The sequence below is a fragment of the Antedon mediterranea genome, chromosome 11 (genome assembly GCF_964355755.1).
Source record: "Antedon mediterranea chromosome 11, ecAntMedi1.1, whole genome shotgun sequence".
In the NCBI taxonomy this organism is placed as follows: domain Eukaryota; kingdom Metazoa; phylum Echinodermata; class Crinoidea; order Comatulida; family Antedonidae; genus Antedon; species Antedon mediterranea.
The window spans coordinates 13,810,322-13,831,881 of NC_092680.1; the positions used below are offsets into that span (position 1 = coordinate 13,810,322).

At 37.8% G+C, this 21,560-nt stretch overlaps 1 protein-coding gene across 1 annotated transcript; it reads right to left on the reverse strand.

The window, feature by feature from the left end:
• Positions 1 to 2,935: 2,935 nt before the first annotated feature.
• LOC140062651 (uncharacterized) lies at positions 2,936 to 18,632 on the reverse strand. Its single transcript, XM_072108956.1, has 8 exons — positions 18,586 to 18,632; positions 14,847 to 14,936; positions 6,379 to 6,534; positions 5,848 to 6,095; positions 5,080 to 5,721; positions 4,518 to 4,837; positions 4,126 to 4,255; positions 2,936 to 4,015 (listed from the first exon to the last, which is right to left on the reverse strand). Exons 2-8 carry the CDS (start codon positions 14,906 to 14,908, stop codon positions 3,840 to 3,842), a joined length of 1,734 nt encoding a protein of 577 aa, XP_071965057.1. The 5' UTR covers positions 14,909 to 14,936; positions 18,586 to 18,632; the 3' UTR covers positions 2,936 to 3,839.
• Positions 18,633 to 21,560: the final 2,928 nt, after the last annotated feature.

The window sequence follows — 21,560 nt, forward strand, 5'->3', positions numbered from 1 at the left end:
ATGACTAGAACCTACGGGATAGAGTAATCTCATCAATTCCAAAGAAGTGAACATTATTACATTATAGAGAAACTAACATTCTTTTTTATTTTATTTATGGTATTCTGAACTTCAAACCTCTTTTCCATTAACATTCAGAAGCAATCGTATACTTAATTTCATCTGAAATTTTGTTTCCATATAATATTATACATTGTATTTTGATGCTCATATTGTATTGTATACTTAAATTCATTTACAATTTGATTTTCATTTATATCATATTATATTATATTTTGATGTTAATTTCTTTTTATTGTTTTTTATTTTTCTTTTCGTTGCAATTTTATTATAACGTATTCTATGAATTAATGATTATATTGACGGTCACTTTAACAATGTTTATTCTTATCAAGTATAGTTCTATTGACAAATTAACAGATTATTTTATGTATGATGGCTGATGAACAAAGCAAAGACAATGTACCAGTAACAAATTGTAAACCTTATTCTTCTAGTGAATTTTGTAATTGTATCTGTAATAAGCCTGATTCAGTCTTTTCTATATCTCATGTCAATATCAGATCTCTCAGCAAAAACTTCGACGAATTCAAAATTTTTTATGAAACTCTTGCTCAGAGTAAAGTAAAAATAATAGCACTTTCAGAGGTATGGCAAATTCCAAGTAAAGAATTATTTAAGATGAATAATTATTCATTAGAAATGTCGAGTTGATCAAAGAGGTGGCGGAGTAGGAGCGTATATACATACATCCTTAAACTATAAAGTTACTGATCATAATATATGCAATTCCGAATCTTTATGGCTGGAAATTGATATAGGTATGAATAAGCCACTCACAGTTGGAATATTATATAGACAACCGAACACAAATGTGGACGAATTTATAGAAAGTCTGGAATCGTCACTTGAACACATTATTCAAGCTAGTACTGATTGCATATTGATTGGAGACTTCAATATAAATATGAATAATGTCCACGCAACTGACACTATTAAACTCAGTAACAGTTTACAATGTTTTGATTTTACGCAACTTATCACTATACCCACACGTATAACAAGTAACTCTAGAACTTTAATAGACCACATATATACAAATGTTCATTCCAGATTTATTACGTCAGGAACTATAGAAGTAGATTTATTGGATCATTTGGCAATATTTTGTATACTGGAAAACATTAACAATCTCTTTCAACAGACTAATCAAATTAAATTTAGAAATTACTCGCGATTAAACATAGAGTAATTTATGAGTGAACTTAAACTGGTCTGAAGTATATAATAGCCAGGACGTGAATGTTGCATATACATCTTTTTCGGACTTGTTTTTAAATGTGTGCAACAAGCATGCCCCTCTTGTTACAAAAAATATTAACCCAAAAAAGAAACCTAAAAAGCCATGGATTAATTCGGCATTAAAAAAAATCAATAAAATGTAAGCACAAATTATTTTCAAAAGTAATAAAAAGTAATTATAACCCCGAAATTCTAGCAAAATATAAACGATACCGCAATGTGCTCACCAATTCATTGAGAGAAGCAAAACAGTTATTTTACTCTGAACAATTTGAAGACCGATGTGGCAATATAAATAAAACCTGGGAAATTGTCAATGATATTTTAGGCAGAGGGAGAAAAGTAATGAAACTACCTAATCATTTAACAATTCAATCCGATAATGGTACGACACACGAAGCAACTAGTCAATCATCGATTGTAAATGGGTTTAATGAGTATTTTGTTTCAATTGGGCAGAACCTTCACATAAGTGCAATGACGGTCCTATTAACAACCCGATAAATGTACCAACTTCTCCCAATTCTCTATTTCTCAATGGTACAACTGAAAATGAAGTATATGATATTTTAATTAGATTAGATAAAAATAAGGCTGTGGGAATAGATCAGAATAGCCCCAAATTAATTATTTTAGCAGCAAATTACATTAGTCAACCCCACGCATATTTAATAAATCTATCGTTCTTTCTAAGGGGACTTTCCCCGATGCGTTAAAAAAGGCGAAAGTGATACCCATTTTTTAAAAAGGTTTACCGTCTGATCCAGGTAACTATAGACCGGTATCTATACTTCCGCAGTTTAGTAAAGTTTTTGAAAAAATATTTAATAAACAACTTGCATCTTATTTATCCCGCTTTGATTTATTGTAGTCTCACCAACATGGTTTCAGAGAGAATTATAGTACAGAACTAGCTATCACAGACCTGACACAGAAACTGTCAGATGAAATGGACAAGGGAAATGTAGTTTTGGGGATATTCTTGGATCTGAAAAAAGCCTTCGATACGGTGAACCATAGCATTCTAATAAATAAATTATATTCATATGGGATTCGGGGGTTACCATTGGCTTTTTTTTTAAATTACCTATATAACCGAAAACAATATGTGAGTATAAATGGTATCGATTCAAATGAACTTTCCATAAGTTGCGGTGTACCCCAAGGGTCAGTATTGGGGCCTACATTGTTCCTTATATATATCAATGACATTGCACATGTGACTGACTACTTCGATATTCGTTTATTTGCAGACGATACCAGTTTGTTCCATACTTTTAATCCACACGATGATATTGACATGCAGTATATAGATAGCAAATTTAAAAATATTGTGGACTGGTGTGATTTGAATAAATTAACCATTAATACAAAAAAGACAGAGTATATCATTTTCCGTGGTAAACACACGGCTATTAAAACTAACGGAGCAATACATGTTAAAGGAACAGAAATTGACGAAGTAGAATCAACTGTGTATATAGGGGTCACACTTGACAATAAACTCACATGGAAAAATCAAATTAATAAGGTCAACAAAATTGTTAGTTCCAAGGCAGGTGTGCTCTATAAACTGAGAAATTTTGTTCCTCAGTCAACCCCATATATCATATGCTCTAGAGGCATGGGGGAACACATATACAACAAATTTAAAACCTATACACCTCAACCAAAAACGAATTGTACGCACTATAACACACTCTGATAGATTAGCACATACATCATCATTATTTACAGAACTGGGGATACTAAATATTTATAAGCAACATACATTTCAGTTAGTTTTATTTTTCATGACAGTATTAATGGCAGGTTTCCCGTGGGAATTCCAGAATATTTTTCACATGCCCAGCATCGTCACTCAACGAGATTTCAAGCAAGGGGAAATCTTGCTATTCCAAAATACAAAAGACGTAATGTTGGTCAGTTTTCTGTCCGATATTCTGGTGCTAATTCATGGAACGAGATACCAGAAAATATTAAACATGACTCTAAAATTATATTTAAACGGAAATTAAAGCAATTCTTACTTTAGTTATATAATTATTTATTTTATTTATCTTATTTATGAAAAAGTGTAGTAATATTTAAATTTTAAAATATATAAATGGGATTGTTTTAATTTATTAAGTTTTTATTTTTTGTAGGCCTGTGTTAAAGAAATTTTTGCCCATAGTTGTAAAAATTTAGATAAGTATAATTTATGTAAAAGGGGCTGGACTTGATTAGTGCATAGAGATATTATCTCTATGATTAGTGTTTACACTATTTTCTAGCTCCTTCATTATGTTTTAAAATTTAATATTATTTATCATTGTAAAACAACATTGAAAAATAAAGTTGAAGTTGAAGTTGAAATGTTTTTTTCGCAATGTCATCATAAGGAACCAATGAGATATTATCTGGATAATGAGAGTATCTAGTTAAAAGACCAAATATAAAATGTTATTTAAAACCTAACAATCAGTAAACATGCTTTAAAAAATGCATGTACATTAAACATCTGGTATATTTATAGCAAATACCAAGGTACTGTATTACTTATTGCCACCATGAAGGTCAACAGGACGGATCTGTCGTTCACCTTCAATTAAAAATATCTGCATACATTTGTGTAGTAAATAAGATCCAAGCTTTTTTTGTTTACTTGACTGCCAAGTGCTGGTGACACCATAATAGTCACCACGACGTACATTTGTAAGCCTTGCTAGACCTGAAATCAAAATGTATTTCTTTAGAAAGTACCATGCCGATATTATGGCTGTGGTTTTTAGAACCATATTTGTAGAACTAGCTCAACCACTTGGCTCAACAATAACTTACTAAGAGAGTCCACCATACAAGCTTCACGTGTGTAAGCCTCTACTGGTATCACTCCTTGGAACACATGTAATGACACCACACCAAGTCCACAATCCCAAATGTCAACAATGTGCTGAACTTTATCACTAGGCTGTATATATATAAAAAAAACATTTTGAATTATACATTTTCAGCATTATTGCTGGGAAGATTATTTCTCTTTCCCTTTAAGATACAGTAACTACTTAATCTATTTATATAGCTTTTTGCGCTATATAAATTGAAAATTATTATTAATCCAAGTACGGTAATAATAAATATTATTCAGAACATTGTTGTACAGTAATATAATTTACATTTCTTATAAACTTTATTATTAAGCATGCACAATTTTCATAGCATAAATAGAATACCTTCATCCTAGGATTGCGCAATTGTTCAAGGCCTTCATAAAAATGAGCATATGGCCTTCCTCTCTTGCCTTTACCGATGTAAAAAACCGCCGAAAGAAATGTTTCAAACGTCTCACTATCACTTAGATGTTTACTCCTCTGTGGCAAGTTTCGTGTAACACGTGGATCTAGCAGTAAATAATTGAACGAGGATTTCACAACACCCTCCCTCCATTTGCGTCCTGGATCTGGATTATTGAAGGCTGCACACATAATTTCTTCTTCGTCATCACCTGCTTTGGTCGAATTTTTTACACGGTCATTTAGCTCTTGTGAATATTCTATATTTTGATACAAAACAAGATTTATATCTCATAATATCCTATTTTCTTTTAGTATCAATAACAAATAAAGATTAAAATTTATAAACACAATGTCAATTGGTACATATAGATTCATATATAGTTTTCTATTTCATATTTTAATTTTAACAGACATTATTTTGTTAGCTAACTAACGCTATTAATTAGAGGGTTTAATGAGAACACTTATAATATTTATATATAAGGAAGCTGTTTGTTACCTATTGATGTTCTATCATTTTTGCTGTCTTTCGTCTTTTGTTCTTTTAGTTTCATCAGCTTATTGAAATATATTTCTTTAGTTGTAGGTGTAATTGGACCAGGATTGAATCCATACGACACTAATTCAAGGTGGAGTTGTTCATATGTTAATTCATCTAAATAATTTTCTTTTTTTGCTTTTTTTTCTTTAAACACATCTTGCCAGTCGTAGATCACGGTTTCCTCGAACGAATCATTCTGTAAAATTTCTGTATCATCTGTTGAGTTGTCATTTAAAGAGCACCTTTTTTCAATTAATGATACTCCGCATTCCTCGTCATGATAAATAAACTCCAAATGTGCATTGTTGGACTCGGTTTGTTCATTGTTTTGGATTTGTTCATTGTTATTGTCCACTGGCGAATGAACTGTTTGGGTTTTATCATAAGTTTCTTCTCTTTCAATGGTGACTGTTTCATTCAGCTGAGTTGGAAGAGGGTTAGCTTTCATAAATACAAACGGGTGATCTGGTGATGTCACATCAAATCCATGAAATATACCATCACTTCCTGATGATGAATCAAATAAACTGTCAGAACCAGGTAACAGAATGCTTGATGAGCTAAGACTAGAAGATGATGATGATGAAGTACTGTAATATCCTGAAAAAGAATCTTATTGTTTAAAAGAGGCAGATTGTGTTGCGTGGAGGGGTGTTGAATAGGGGTGTAAAATAGTGACACACTGTTTTCAGAATTGATGGAACTATAATAAGTTGAAAATATTACTTTCATAATGATAGTTTGGTTCACCAAGAGGTTCATCTTCGTCGCTATCATATTCCTTAAACCGATTTATATGTTGTAGCAGAAGCTGACGACAATCCCAGCTATCAGCTCCAATGGCGTGATCAAGGGCATTCTTATCATCTTCATCTCTTAGCTTAGGATCTCCGCCGTTTGCAAGGAGAACTTGTAAGGCTTGAAAACGTCCCCAACTAGCAGCGACCATAACAGGAGTCATTCCTTCATGAGACCTAGTAGTGATATATAACATTTTTATAATTATACTGTATATCTAATCTAATGTTTCTGGCTGATTTAGCTTTTCGCTTTTTTTTTCTGTATCTCAATTGAGATTCAGCCAGATAACCACAGCATTGTCCTTTTTTCAGTAATTTGCCTTTGGATTTAATCTATATTATCTAATATATATCTAGTGTAAGATGAAAAAAATTCAGGGATTTCTAGAGAATGAATTGGATTTTGTTCGAAATTGTAATAATTGTGACAGTCCACTAAATTTCTGAAATCACTAACCTTACATTCGGGTCTCCGCCATATTGAATGCAGAGCTCAACAAGTTTTAAAGATGCCTTTGAGTCTAAACCCACTGCAAGATGAAAAGGGCTAACGCCATCCTCACTGGAAATACAATTTGGATCTGCTCCATATTCTAATAGTTCTTTGCTTGTACTAAAAACATTAAAAAAATATTTTATTTTCCTGTTTACACTAGAAAAAATTCACCTTCTTTGTAGGTATTGTAAGATAATATAGAAGCAAAATCAAAAATGGCAAATTAACATTGCTCATATACAGTATTTATTACAGTACTAGTACACCTTTTTAATTAAAGTCCCATTCCCTACGTTTTTTAGATCTAATTTAAGGTCGCAAACTACATATAATGTAAAAATAAATACTGTATGGTCATATTATAAGATAACTTTTTCCATCTTTAAACGGTTAAAAATGTAAAAAATAAGTCGATTCTAATCATTTTAGCGACCCGCTATAAACCCCAACATGCATTGTGCAAGGATTAATATTTTTGTTTTTCGATCGATCGCGAGGCCAAAACAAATGGAAGACTCATAACACTTAAGCGGGTTTGTATCAACAGAGTCTGGCAAAAACAGAAGACTATTAATGCAGCAACGATACAACAACAGGCTATGTTTACCAGTTAGTCCTGCAAAACTAAGCCTGGGCCCAACTACGGTCCACGAAGACATTCACCGCAAGCTACTTACTGTAGGTAGTGCATTGTTTCTTTCTTTTTATCATAATTTACCATAAAACTACAAGGAATGACCTGGTTAAATGTTTTTAAAGTTCCTGTATATTATGCATTATTTTTACAAAACGTCACATTGTAGGGAATGGGTCTTTAATTCATCTAGAAATTTAACACAAGATCCTGGGATATGCCTTAACATAATTAAGCACACATGGAATTCCTTACCATACCACATTGTTTTAAGTCCAACATTAACATATTCCTACAGTACAACACACACAATAATTCTATGACAGAACTGAAGGCCTATACAAGTTAGTGTTTGCATCAATTTATAAGCATGGGCTACAAACACCCGGGCAACCAACACCTGGGTTTTGTACAGTATGGTGTGCACACTGTAAACTCTGTAGTTTAAACACACCAGGGCAACCAACACCTGGGTTTTGTATGGTGTGCGCACTGTATATAAACTCTGTAGTTTAAACACACCAGGGCAACCAACACCTGGGTTTTGTATGGTGTGCGCACTGTATATAAACTCTGGAGTTTACACACACTAGGGCAACCAACACCTGGGTTTTGTATGGTGTGCGCACTGTACATAAACTCTGTAGTTTACACACACTAGGGCAACCAACACCTTGGTTTTGTATGGTGTGCGCACCACTGTATATAAACTCTGTAGTTTACACACACTAGGGTAACCAACACCTGGGTTTTGTATGGTGTGTGCACTGTATATAAACTCTGTAGTTTACACACACTAGGGCAACCAACACCTGGGTTTTGTATGGTGTGCGCACTGTATATAAACTCTGTAGTTTACACACACCAGGGCAACCAACACCTGGGTTTTGTATGGTGTGCGCACTGTATATAAACTCTGTAGTTTACACACACCAGGGCAACCAACACCTGGGTTTTGTATGGTGTGCGCACTGTATATTATAAACTCTGTAGTTTACACACACTAGGCAACCAACACCTGGGTTTTGTATGGTGTGTGCACACTGTATATAAACTCTGTAGTTTACACACACCAGGGCAACCAACACCTGGGTTTTGTATGGTGTGCGCACTGTATATAAACTCTGTAGTTTACACACACCAGGGCAACCAATACCTGGGTTTTGTATGGTGTGCGCACTGTATATAAACTCTGGAGTTTACACACACTAGGGCAACCAACACCTTGGTTTTGTATGGTTTGCACACTGTATATAAACTCTGTAGTTTACGCACACTAGGGCAACCAACACCTGGGTTTTGTATGGTGTGCGCACTGTATATAAACTCTGTAGTTTAAACACACCAGGGCAACCAACACCTGGGATTTGTATGGTGTGCGCACTGTATATAAACTCTGTAGTTTAAACACACCAGGGCAACCAACACCTGGGTTTTGTATGGTGTGCGCACTGTATATAAACTCTGTAGTTTACACACACTAGGGCAACTAACACCTGGGTTTTGTATGGTGTGCGCACTGTATATAAACTCTATAGTTTTAAACACACCAGGGCAACCAACACCTGGGTTTTGTATGGTGTGCGCACTGTATATAAACTCTGTAGTTTACACACATTAGGGCAACCAACACCTGGGTTTTGTATGGTGTGCGCACTGTAATATAAACTCTGTAGTTTAAACACACTAGGGCAACCAACACCTGGGTTTTGTATGGTGTGCGCACTGTATATAAACTCTGTAGTTTACACACACTAGGGCAACCAACACCTGGGTTTTGTATGGTGTGCACACTGTATATAAACTCTGTAGTTTACACACACTAGGGCAACCAACACCTGGGTTTTGTATGGTGTGCGCACTGTATATAAACTCTGTAGTTTACACACACCAGGGCAACCAACACCTGGGTTTTGTATGGTGTGCGCACTGTATATAAACTCTGTAGTTTACACACACCAGGGCAACCAACACCTGGGTTTTGTATGGTGTGCGCACTGTATATAAACTCTGTAGTTTACACACACCAGGGCAACCAACACCTGGGTTTTGTATGGTGTGCGCACTGTATATTATAAACTCTGTAGTTTACACACACTAGGCAACCAACACCTGGGTTTTGTATGGTGTGTGCACACTGTATATAAACTCTGTAGTTTACACACACCAGGGCAACCAATACCTGGGTTTTGTATGGTGTGCGCACTGTATATAAACTCTGGAGTTTACACACACTAGGGCAACCAACACCTTGGTTTTGTATGGTTTGCACACTGTATATAAACTCTGTAGTTTACGCACACTAAGGCAACCAACACCTGGGTTTTGTATGGTGTGCGCACTGTATATAAACTCTGTAGTTTAAACACACCAGGGCAACCAACACCTGGGATTTGTATGGTGTGCGCACTGTATATAAACTCTGTAGTTTAAACACACCAGGGCAACCAACACCTGGGTTTTGTATGGTGTGCGCACTGTATATAAACTCTGTAGTTTACACACACTAGGGCAACTAACACCTGGGTTTTGTATGGTGTGCGCACTGTATATAAACTCTATAGTTTTAAACACACCAGGGCAACCAACACCTGGGTTTTGTATGGTGTGCGCACTGTATATAAACTCTGTAGTTTACACACATTAGGGCAACCAACACCTGGGTTTTGTATGGTGTGCGCACTGTATATAAACTCTGTAGTTTACACACACTAGTGACTAGGGCAACCAACACCTTGGTTTTCTATTGTGTGCGCACTGTATATAAACTCTGTAGTTTACACACACTAGGGCAACCAACACAGGGGTTTTGTATGGTGTGCACACTGTATATAAACTCTGTAGTTTAAACACACCAGGGCAACCAACACCTGGGTTTTGTATGGTGTGCGCACTGTAATATAAACTCTGTAGTTTAAACACACCAGGGCAACCAACACCTGGGTTTTGTATGGTGTGCGCACTGTATATAAACTCTGTAGTTTACACACACTAGGGCAACCAACACCTGGGTTTTGTATGGTGTGTCGCACACTGTATATAAACTCTGTAGTTTACACACACTAGGGCAACCAACACCTGGGTTTTGTATGGTGTGCGCACTGTATATAAACTCTGTAGTTTACACACACTAGGGCAACTAACACCTGGGTTTTGTATGGTGTGCGCACTGTATATAAACTCTGTAGTTTTAAACACACCAGGGCAACCAACACCTGGGTTTTGTATGGTGTGCGCACTGTATATAAACTCTGTAGTTTAAACACACCAGGGCAACCAACACCTGGGTTTTGTATGGTGTGCGCACTGTATATAAACTCTGTAGTTTACACACACTAGGGCAACCAACACCTGGGATTTGTATGGTGTGCGCACTGTATATAAACTCTGGAGTTTACACACACTAGGGCAACCAACACCTGGGATTTGTATGGTGTGCGCACTGTATATAAACTCTGTAGTTTACACACACTGGGGCAACCAACACCTGGGTTTTGTATGGTGTGCACACTGTATATAAACTCTGTAGTTTACACACACTAGGGCAACCAACACCTGGGTTTTGTATGGTGTGCACACTGTATATAAACTCTGTAGTTTACACACACTAGGGCAACCAACACCTGGGTTTTGTATGGTGTGCGCACTGTATATAAACTCTGTAGTTTACACACACTAGGGAAACCAACACCTGGGTTTTGTATGGTGTGCGCACTGCATATAAACTCTGTAGTTTACACAAACTAGGGCAACCAACACCTGGGTTTTGTATGGTGTGCGCACTGTATATAAACTCTGTAGTTTACACACACTAGGGCAACCAACACCTGGGTTTTGTATGGTGTGCGCACTGTATATAAACTCTGTAGTTTACACACACCAGGGCAACCAACACCTGGGTTTTGTATGGTGTGCGCACTGTATATAAACTCTGTAGTTTACACACACTAGGGCAACCAACACCTGGGTTTTGTATGGTGTGCACACTGTAATAAACTCTGTAGTTTACACACACTAGGGCAACCAACACCTGGGTTTTGTATGGTGTGCGCACTGTATATAAACTCTGTAGTTTACACACACTAGGGAAACCAACACCTGGGTTTTGTATGGTGTGCACACTGTAATAAACTCTGTAGTTTACACACACTAGGGCAACCAACACCTGGGTTTTGTATGGTGTGCGCACTGTATATAAACTCTGTAGTTTACACACACTAGGGCAACCAACACCTGGGTTTTGTATGGTGTGCGCACTGTATATAAACTCTGTAGTTTACACACACTAGGGCAACTAACACCTGGGTTTTGTATGGTGTGCGCACTGTATATAAACTCTGTAGTTTACACACACTAGGGAAACCAACACCTGGGTTTTGTATGGTGTGCGCACTGCATATAAACTCTGTAGTTTACACAAACTAGGGCAACCAACACCTGGGTTTTGTATGGTGTGCGCACTGTATATAAACTCTGTAGTTTACACACACCAGGGCAACCAACACCTGGGTTTTGTATGGTGTGCGCACTGTATATAAACTCTGTAGTTTACACACACTAGGGCAACCAACACCTGGGTTTTGTATGGTGTGCACACTGTATATAAACTCTGTAGTTTACACACACTAGGGCAACCAACACCTGGGTTTTGTATGGTGTGCACACTGTATATAAACTCTGTAGTTTACACACACTAGGGCAACCAACACCTGGGTTTTGTATGGTGTGCACACTGTATATAAACTCTGTAGTTTACACACACTAGGGCAACCAACACCTGGGTTTTGTATGGTGTGCGCACTGTATATAAACTCTGTAGTTTACACACACTAGGGCAACCAACACCTGGGTTTTGTATGGTGTGCGCACTGTATATAAACTCTGTAGTTTACACACACCAGGGCAACCAACACCTGGGTTTTGTATGGTGTGCGCACTGTATATAAACTCTGTAGTTTACACACACTAGGGCAACCAACACCTGGGTTTTGTATGGTGTGCACACTGTATATAAACTCTGTAGTTTACACACACTGGGGCAACCAACACCTGGGTTTTGTATGGTGTGCGCACTGTATATAAACTCTGTAGTTTACACACACTAGGGCAACCAACACCTGGGTTTTGTATGGTGTGCACACTGTATATAAACTCTGTAGTTTACACACACTAGGGCAACCAACACCTGAGTTTTGTATGGTGTGCACACTGTATATAAACTCTGTAGTTTACACACACTAGGGCAACCAACACCTGGGTTTTGTATGGTGTGCACACTGTATATAAACTCTGTAGTTTACACACACTAGGGCAACCAACACCTGGGTTTTGTATGGTGTGCGCACTGTATATAAACTCTGGAGTTTACACACACCAGGGCAACCAACACCTGGGTTTTGTATGGTGTGCGCACTGTATATAAACTCTTTAGTTTAAACACACCAGGGCAACCAACACCTGGGTTTTGTATGGTGTGCGCACTGTATATAAACTCTTTAGTTTAAACACACCAGGGCAACCAACACCTGGGTTTTGTATGGTGTGCGCACTGTATATAAACTCTGTAGTTTACACACACTAGGGCAACCAACACCCGGGTTTTGTATGGTGTGCGCACTGTATATAAACTCTGTAGTTTAAACACACCAGGGCAACCAACACCTGGGTTTTGTATGGTGTGCGCACTGTATATAAACTCTGGAGTTTACACACACTAGGGCAACCAACACCTGGGTTTTGTATGGTGTGCGCACTGTATATAAACTCTGTAGTTTACACACACTAGGGCAACCAACACCTGGGTTTTGTATGGTGTGCGCACTGTATATAAACTCTGTAGTTTACACACACCAGGGCAACCAACACCTGGGTTTTGTATGGTGTGCGCACTGTATATAAACTCTGGAGTTTACACACACTAGGGCAACCAACACCTGGGTTTTGTATGGTGTGCGCACTGTATATAAACTCTGTAGTTTAGACACACTAGGGCAACCAACACCTGGGTTTTGTATGGTGTGCGCACTGTATATAAACTCTGTAGTTTACACACACTAGGGCAACCAACACCTGGGTTTTGTATGGTGTGCGCACCACTGTATATAAACTCTGTAGTTTACACACACTAGGGAAACCAACACCTGGGTTTTGTATGGTGTGCGCACTGTATATAAACTCTGTAGTTTACACACACTAGGGCAACCAACACCTGGGTTTTGTATGGTGTGCGCACTGTATATAAACTCTGTAGTTTACACACACTAGGGCAACCAACACCTGGGTTTTGTATGGTGTGCGCACTGTATATAAACTCTGTAGTTTACACACACCAGGGCAACCAACACCTGGGTTTTGTATGGTGTGCGCACTGTATATAAACTCTGTAGTTTACACACACTAGGGCAACCAACACCTGGGTTTTGTATGGTGTGCACACTGTATATAAACTCTGTAGTTTACACACACTGGGGCAACCAACACCTGGGTTTTGTATGGTGTGCACACTGTATATAAACTCTGTAGTTTACACACACTAGGGCAACCAACACCTGGGTTTTGTATGGTGTGCACACTGTATATAAACTCTGTAGTTTACACACACTAGGGCAACCAACACCTGGGTTTTGTATGGTGTGCGCACTGTATATAAACTCTGTAGTTTACACACACTAGGGCAACTAACACCTGGGTTTTGTATGGTGTGCGCACTGTATATAAACTCTGTAGTTTACACACACTAGGGAAACCAACACCTGGGTTTTGTATGGTGTGCGCACTGCATATAAACTCTGTAGTTTACACAAACTAGGGCAACCAACACCTGGGTTTTTTATGGTGTGCGCACTGTATATAAACTCTGTAGTTTACACACACTAGGGCAACCAACACCTGGGTTTTGTATGGTGTGCGCACTGTATATAAACTCTGTAGTTTACACACACCAGGGCAACCAACACCTGGGTTTTGTATGGTGTGCGCACTGTATATAAACTCTGTAGTTTACACACACTAGGGCAACCAACACCTGGGTTTTGTATGGTGTGCACACTGTATATAAACTCTGTAGTTTACACACACTGGGGCAACCAACACCTGGGTTTTGTATGGTGTGCACACTGTATATAAACTCTGTAGTTTACACACACTAGGGCAACCAACACCTGGGTTTTGTATGGTGTGCACACTGTATATAAACTCTGTAGTTTACACACACTAGGGCAACCAACACCTGGGTTTTGTATGGTGTGCGCACTGTATATAAACTCTGTAGTTGACACACACTAGGGCAACCAACACCTGGGTTTTGTATGGTGTGTGCACTGTATATAAACTCTGTAGTTTACACACACTAGGGCAACCAACACCTGGGTTTTGTATGGTGTGCGCACTGTATATAAACTCTGGAGTTTACACACACTAGGCAACCAACACCTGGGTTTTGTATGGTGTGCGCACTGTATATAAACTCTGTAGTTTACACACACTAGGGCAACCAACAGCTGGGTTTTGTATGGTGTGTGCACTGTATATAAACTCTGTAGTTTACACACACTAGGGCAACCAACACCTGGGTTTTGTATGGTGTGCGCACTGTATATAAACTCTGGAATTAACACACACTAGGGCAACCAACACCTGGGTTTTGTATGGTGTGCACACTGTATATAAACTCTGTAGTTTACACACACTAGGGCATCCAACACCTGGGTTTTGTATGGTGTGCGCACCACTGTATATAAACTCTTATATTTGTAATCAGATAGAATTATGTGATATTATATGAATGTTATCTTACCTGTAATCATGTAGCTTTAATGAATCCATAAGATCCTTGTATGTACTGGTACTCGCCTCCATTATTGTTGTATTTAAAAAACTGCAAAGACTAAAATTATACACAGTATTAAATCATATGTAAAAAAGTGATCCTTATATTATTTTAAGATACAAAGACAAAATGCAAATCATTTGCAAAAAAATAAATTTCTCAGATGGTCTTGTTTTGAACAAATATATGCTGGTCACACATTTTTTTTATTATTACTATTTGAAGGGAGAGGTGTAGTAAAAATGTATTTGTTTATTAAATTTATTAATTGTATAAAAACAGTTATGGAAACCAGGAATTTGCAAGTACTGTAATTTATTATTTACTATATAAAATAGGAATAAATTGCCGATACGATTAGCCTGTAGTAGTAGCTTGCAACACGACACATAATACTAATGTAAACATATATGGCGGTTAGAATAAATAATAATAATAATAACATATCATTTAAATTCATGATTGTTTCTAAATTGATTAAATTAAAACCAGGTTTAAAACTTAATATTAATAAATAGCATAAAAATGTATTAAAGTAAACACAGAAAATCATTTATATTTATCATTTATTTGGCCTACTAGAGTGGGGTTGTCAGACCCAGAAAATGTGGTCCCGATCATCTTCAGAATTGGGCCCGATCGTCTCATGGAAAGACAACTTGCAACATATGTTTTCTGCGTAATTCATAATCTCCTGTCCTATTAATGTAGCGCGCTAAAATTGAGGTTTTATTGTTGGAAATATCTATACATCATATTTTGTGAAATTAACACTTTAAATTGACAGGTCTTGTTAGGTCTTGGTAGGCCTAGGTCTTGGTATTTAGGAGGACCCCAAACTTTCTGTTTGTAATAAGTATTTAATTCAATTTAAAACCTACTAGGCTTATGTTTAAAATTATCTAGGCCTACGGTCAGTCTAATTACCGAAAACAACCATAAACAACCAAAAACGAACCGAATACAAACCGAAAACAAAATAATCTAAATACCGAAAACAAATTTGTATAATATTTGTTTAATGTTGCCCTCTATTGATGGGTGTTTCTAAAGCTAAGAGGTCCATAGCCAAGGAAGACCCTACGAAATGGTAGTGTGCACAAAATACAACTAAAATCGTACAATCAATCAATGATAACATCGCATTTACTTACAGAATCTATACAAATATTTCAATTTTAGTCATTCGATTTTTGATCCAGAAACCAAGGCATTTTACTCCTCACAATAATTGAATACTTTAATCCATAGTATAGAAAGTAAATTTACTATGGTTAATCATGATCAATTTAATTATAGATTTTCAAAGATAATAAAACAAAAATGATATTTTTAAGAATATTGATAATATTAGGGACTATAAAGTTTACTTAAAGACCCCTTCCCTGCAATTTTGGACGTTTTTTGGAAAATACAGTCGACTCCGCCTAAGTCGAATTCGCGTAAGTCGAAAAATCGCGAAAGTCGAATTTTTAGGAAAGTCCCAATTCTTTCCTATACATTACTGTGTAATTTTTATTTCTAAGTCGAATTTTTCTAAGTCGAAATTCGTCTAAGTCGACGTCTTTTTGCGGTCCGAATACACACATTCTTTAGTGATTTATATCGTATAAGTCGAAGTCACAAATTACGCGGCAACAACGCGTTAAAAAAGCCGATGAAACGTACGTAATTCGATAAACAAACAACAGAGGGGAAAATGTGGGACCAGATCGGTTCTCTCAAGCAGGTTGTATAGTATAGGCGGCGTCCTACAACTCGCGCTAGTGTAGTGTATGAGTTGTTTCAGAGTTGAGAACTTGAGCGGCGTTTTGTAGGTACCTATTTTGTGCTAGACAGATGGCAATAAACAATAGATACCGATTTCGAATAAGAACCGAAATGTATTTATTATACGTTTTTGTATTGTTTCGGAAAAATACAGTTTATCATTGTCGATAAAGAGGCTTAGCATTTATTAGGCCTACAGATAGCTAGCTAAGCAAATTCAATTCAAGAAGGCTCATCGCGTGGGCCGCGATCGCGACAGGATAGGGTCCACTACTAGGCCTAGCCATAGCGCAGCTAGTGAGTGAGCCTAGGCCTAGCTTTTTTTTTGGGGAAATCTGTAAGTCGAAGTTCGCGTAACTCGAATTTTTATACCGGTCCCATTAGATTCGACTTAGGCGGAGTCGACTGTAATACATATATATCACTTTAAAAACATTAAACCATGTCATTCCTTGTCTTAAATGTACGTTTTATGGTAAATTATGATAAAAAGTGAGAAACAATGCACTACCTAGTAGCTCGCGGCGATCGACCTCTCGTGGACGGTCTTAGGCCTAGCCTAGCTAGGCTTAGTTTCGTAGGCCTAGCTAGTAAACATCGGTAACGTACGAACATCGTACGTTAGCTATATACCTAGCCTGACGTTGTATAGTTGCTGCATTAATTGTCTTTCTATTTTTGCCAGACTCCGTTGATACAAATTGGGGAAAACCCAGTATTTTCGCTGAAAAGTTAGGAGTCTTCCATTTGTTTTGGCTTCACGATCGATCGAAAAGTGGGCGAATTACAGGTGAAAAACAAAAATATAAATCCGCGCGCAATGCATTTTGGGATTTATAGCGGGCCGCTATAATTATTAGAATCGACTTATTTTTCACATTTTTAACCGTTTAAAGACGAAAAAAGTTATCGCAATAGGACCATATAGTATTATTTTTACATTAAATATAGTTTGTGATCTTAAATTAGATCTAAAAAACGTAGGGAAGGGGGCTTTAAAACAAGCTCACGATAAAGGATTCACAATAAAATCTATGCAGTAAAATTACCGTAGTCGAGTAAATGAATGAATGAGTCGAGTGACGAAAACCGGGGACAAAAACGCAAAGTTTGGTAAAATCATGCTTTGTTTTTTAATAGACTAAAAACTAAAAATGTGTTTATAGATTTTGTAAGTGAATGTAGTCTACGGTGTATTTCATTGAATTTGTACGATTTTGAGTTGTACAGTATTTTGTGCACACTACCATTTCTTAGGGTCTTCCTTGGCTTTTGCGCGCGCGGTTTTCTCTCTGTATGGTCTTAGCTTGATTAACACCTATCAATAGTAGGGGACATTAAAAAAAATATTATACAAATTTGTTTTCAGTATTTAGATTTTTTTATTTTGTTTTCGGTAATTAGACTGGCCCCTAGGCCTATATAATTATAAAGGTTTGGTCTTAGGTTTCGTGAACTTAGGTCTTATTAATTAACTTATTAATTAGTTAGTAGGTTTCGTGATCAATAGGTTTCGTGACACCCCAGCCAACCTGTCTGTATCTGGCCTAGTAGTAGGCCTATCTATCTAGGCCTACTTAGTAATAGTAGGCTATACTCCTAGCTAGCCTAGGCCTACTAGCTACAGGTAGTACTACTCTAGCTAGCTAGTAGGTTATTACTCTACTGGAATAGAGATATAGCCTAGGCGGATTACGGTCATGTCGGCGGATTAGGCTAGCCCCGGGCCCGGCCCTAGTCTAGGGCCAGGCTCAGTCTAGTCTAGACTAGGCCTAGCCTAGCTAGGCTAGCCTAAACTACTCTAAGGCTAGGCTAGCTAGTTTCGTATCGTACCACCCTTCTTAAATTACTAAAAATTGTTTTTAATACTTCATCTAACCTACTAAATGGGTTGTCGATATTTAGGCCTATTTAAAATAAAGGAACACATCTCCACCTTATTCAATATCAGTTTCTTGAAAATCATCTTCGTCGCCGCCGCCCCGTCATAAAAAAACAAGGTTTGTAATAATTGAGCGCGGGCGCGCTAATCTATCTTGCGGGCGCTATACAATCTAATATATATGGCTCTGTATAATAGATCAGAGCCATATATGGCTCTGTAATAGATCAGAGCCATCATATATCCCATCCGAGACATTACGCGGACCAGGCTGTTAGCGTTACGGTTAGGCAATTTGGTTTTGACAAGCAATTACTGTCAGTGCTTTGTTATAAGTTATTGTGATTTTATTGCCCTGGAGTGTCATTTGAGCCACAAGTTCTAACTACAAGTCCTGCCCACTGAGATGATTCGCATGGAAGAGCTTGAGTCATCCTCTTAAGTTTGGCCTTGATGACCTTTGCGCAGGCTACCTATCTAATATATATGGCTCTGTAATAGATCAGAGTCATATATGGCTCTGTAATAGATCAGAGCCATCATATTATATCCTATCCGAGACATTACGCGGACCAGGCTGTTAACGTTACGGTTAGACAATTTGGTTTTGACAAGCAATTACTGTCAGTGCTTTGATTTTATTGCCCTGGAGTGTCATTTGAGCCACAAGTTCTAACTACAAGTCCTGCCCACTGGAGGTTGGTCTAACCTGAGATGATTCGCATGGAAGAGCTTGAGTCATCCTCTTAAGTTTGGCCTTGATGACCTTTGCGCAGGCTACCTAGAATTCTCAAGGGCCATTAAATATTCAGTTTCAACTTTTAGATTTTATGTGCTTTGAGACTTTGTTGAGCATTTCTTTAAATGTCTATAGGCCTACTACAGTACATAATAAAGATAAAGATAAGAACAATAATGCAATATACATTGAGATATAAATTATGTAAAATAAACCATAAGGATTAATACAATAAACTACAAATAGCCAATTTTTAAGTTTTAATGGAAAAAAATGATTGACTTATGAAAGAACCCTAAAATAAACATAACAATCGGATAACCAATTTAAATTAATACACATTAAAAAGTTTCATCATCATGTAAATAATTATCTTAAATTAAAAATGAAAGATATATTTAGGTTAACAAATTGAATATAATATGTTTCCTTTTTTCTTATAACTCTTGAAAAGTAATGTTACCTGTTATCTGCCAGAGTCACATGTTCTGACCCTTTCCTTTATTTGATAAGTGTGTATGTTTTTTACCCTGCCACTGTTTTAGTACAACCGGGAGTACAACACAATTTTGTGTACCCTGCCACTGTTTTGTATCTCTGCCACCGTTTTTGTATCCCTGCAATCTTCTTTTTTCCCAGAAACTTTGTATACAACACAAGTTTTTGTATCCTAGACCACTGCTTGGTCGTACCGTCTCTGTTTGTGTACCCTGACACCGTTTTTGTACCCTGCCACTGTTTTTGTACCCTGCCACCGTTTTTGTACCCTGCTACTGTTTTTGTACCATGCCCCAGTTTTTGTACCCAGCTGCCATCGTGTTTAACCTGCCACTGTTTTTGTACCCTGTCTCTGTTTTTGTACCCTGACACCGTTTTTGTTCCCTGCCACTGTTTTTTTACCCTGCCACCGTTTTTGTACCCTGCCACTGTTTTTGTACCCTGCCACCATTTTTGTACCCTGCCACTGTTTGTGTACCTTGCCACTGTTTTTGTACCCTGCCACTGTTTTTATACCCTGTCACCATTTTTGTACCCTGCCACTGTTTTGTACCCTGCGACTGTTTTTATAGCCTGCAACCGTTTTTGTACCCTGCCACCGTTTTTGTATCCCTGCCACCGTTTTTGTACCACTGTCATCGTCTTTTTTCCCAGACACTTTGTATACAACACAAGTTTTTGTACCCTAGACCACTGCTTGTCATACCCTGTCTCTGTTTTTGTACCCTGATACCGTTTTTGTACCATGTCACCGTTTTTGTACCCTGCCACTATTTTTGTACATTGCCACTATTTTTGTACATTGCCACTGTTTTTGTACCCATCTGCCATCGTTTTTGTACCCTGCCACCGTTTTTGTACCCTGCAACTGTTTATGTACCCAGCTGCCATCGATTTTGTACCCTGCCACTGTTTTTGTACCCTGCCACCGTTTTTGTACCCTGCCACTGTTTGTGTACCTTGCCACTGTTTATGTATCCTGCGACTGTTTTGTACCCTGCTGCCATCGTTTTTGTACCCTGCCATCGTTTTTGTACCCTGCCACCGTTTTTGTACCCTGCCACTGTTTTTGTACCCAGCTGCCATCGTTTTTGTACCCTTCCACCAGGGGATTCCAGCCTTTAAAACACTGCCTGACATACACAGATATTTTAAGTCATTTTGTGAAAGATATACTTTCCCATTAAATTTAATAAATGGAATATCACAACCACTAAGTATTTATTCCTGTATAAGGTCAGCAATCAGATTTCCCGCGAACTATTGTATAAAATCAGTGACGCTATTTTTGTAAACTGCCACCGTTTTTGTACCCTGCCACTGTTTTTGTACCCAGCTGCCATCGTTTTTGTACCCTGCCATCGTTTTTGTACCCTGCCACTGTTTTTGTACCCTGCCACTGTTTTTGTTCCCTGCCGCTGTTTTTGTACCCTGCCACCGTTTTTGTACCCTGCTACTGTTTTTGTACCCAGCTGACATCGTGTTTGTACCCTGCCACTATTTTTGTACCCTGTCTCTGTTTTTGTACCCTGACACCGTTTTTGTTCCCTGCCACTGTTTTTGTACCCTGCCACTGTTTTTGTACCCTGCCACCATTTTTGTACCCTGCCACTGTTTGTGTACCTTGCCACTATTTTTGTACCCTGCCACTGTTTTTATACCCTGCCACCATTTTTGTACCCTGCCACTGTTTTGTACCCTGCCACTGTTTTTATAGCCTGCAACCGTTTTTGTACCCTGCCACCGTTTTTGTATCCCTGCCACCGTTTTTGTACCACTGTCATCGTCTTTT

Coding starts and splice junctions, on each gene's coding strand:
- LOC140062651 (XM_072108956.1), bottom strand. CDS start 14,908: ATGGAGGCGAGTACCAGTACATACAAGGATCTTATGGATTCATTAAAG. Junction 6,096..6,378: donor GGCGGAGACCCGAATGTAAG/GTTAGTGATTTC, acceptor TATCACTACTAG/GTCTCATGAAGGAATGACTC. Junction 4,838..5,079: donor AAATGATAGAACATCAATAG/GTAACAAACAGC, acceptor ATCAAAATATAG/AATATTCACAAGAGCTAAAT.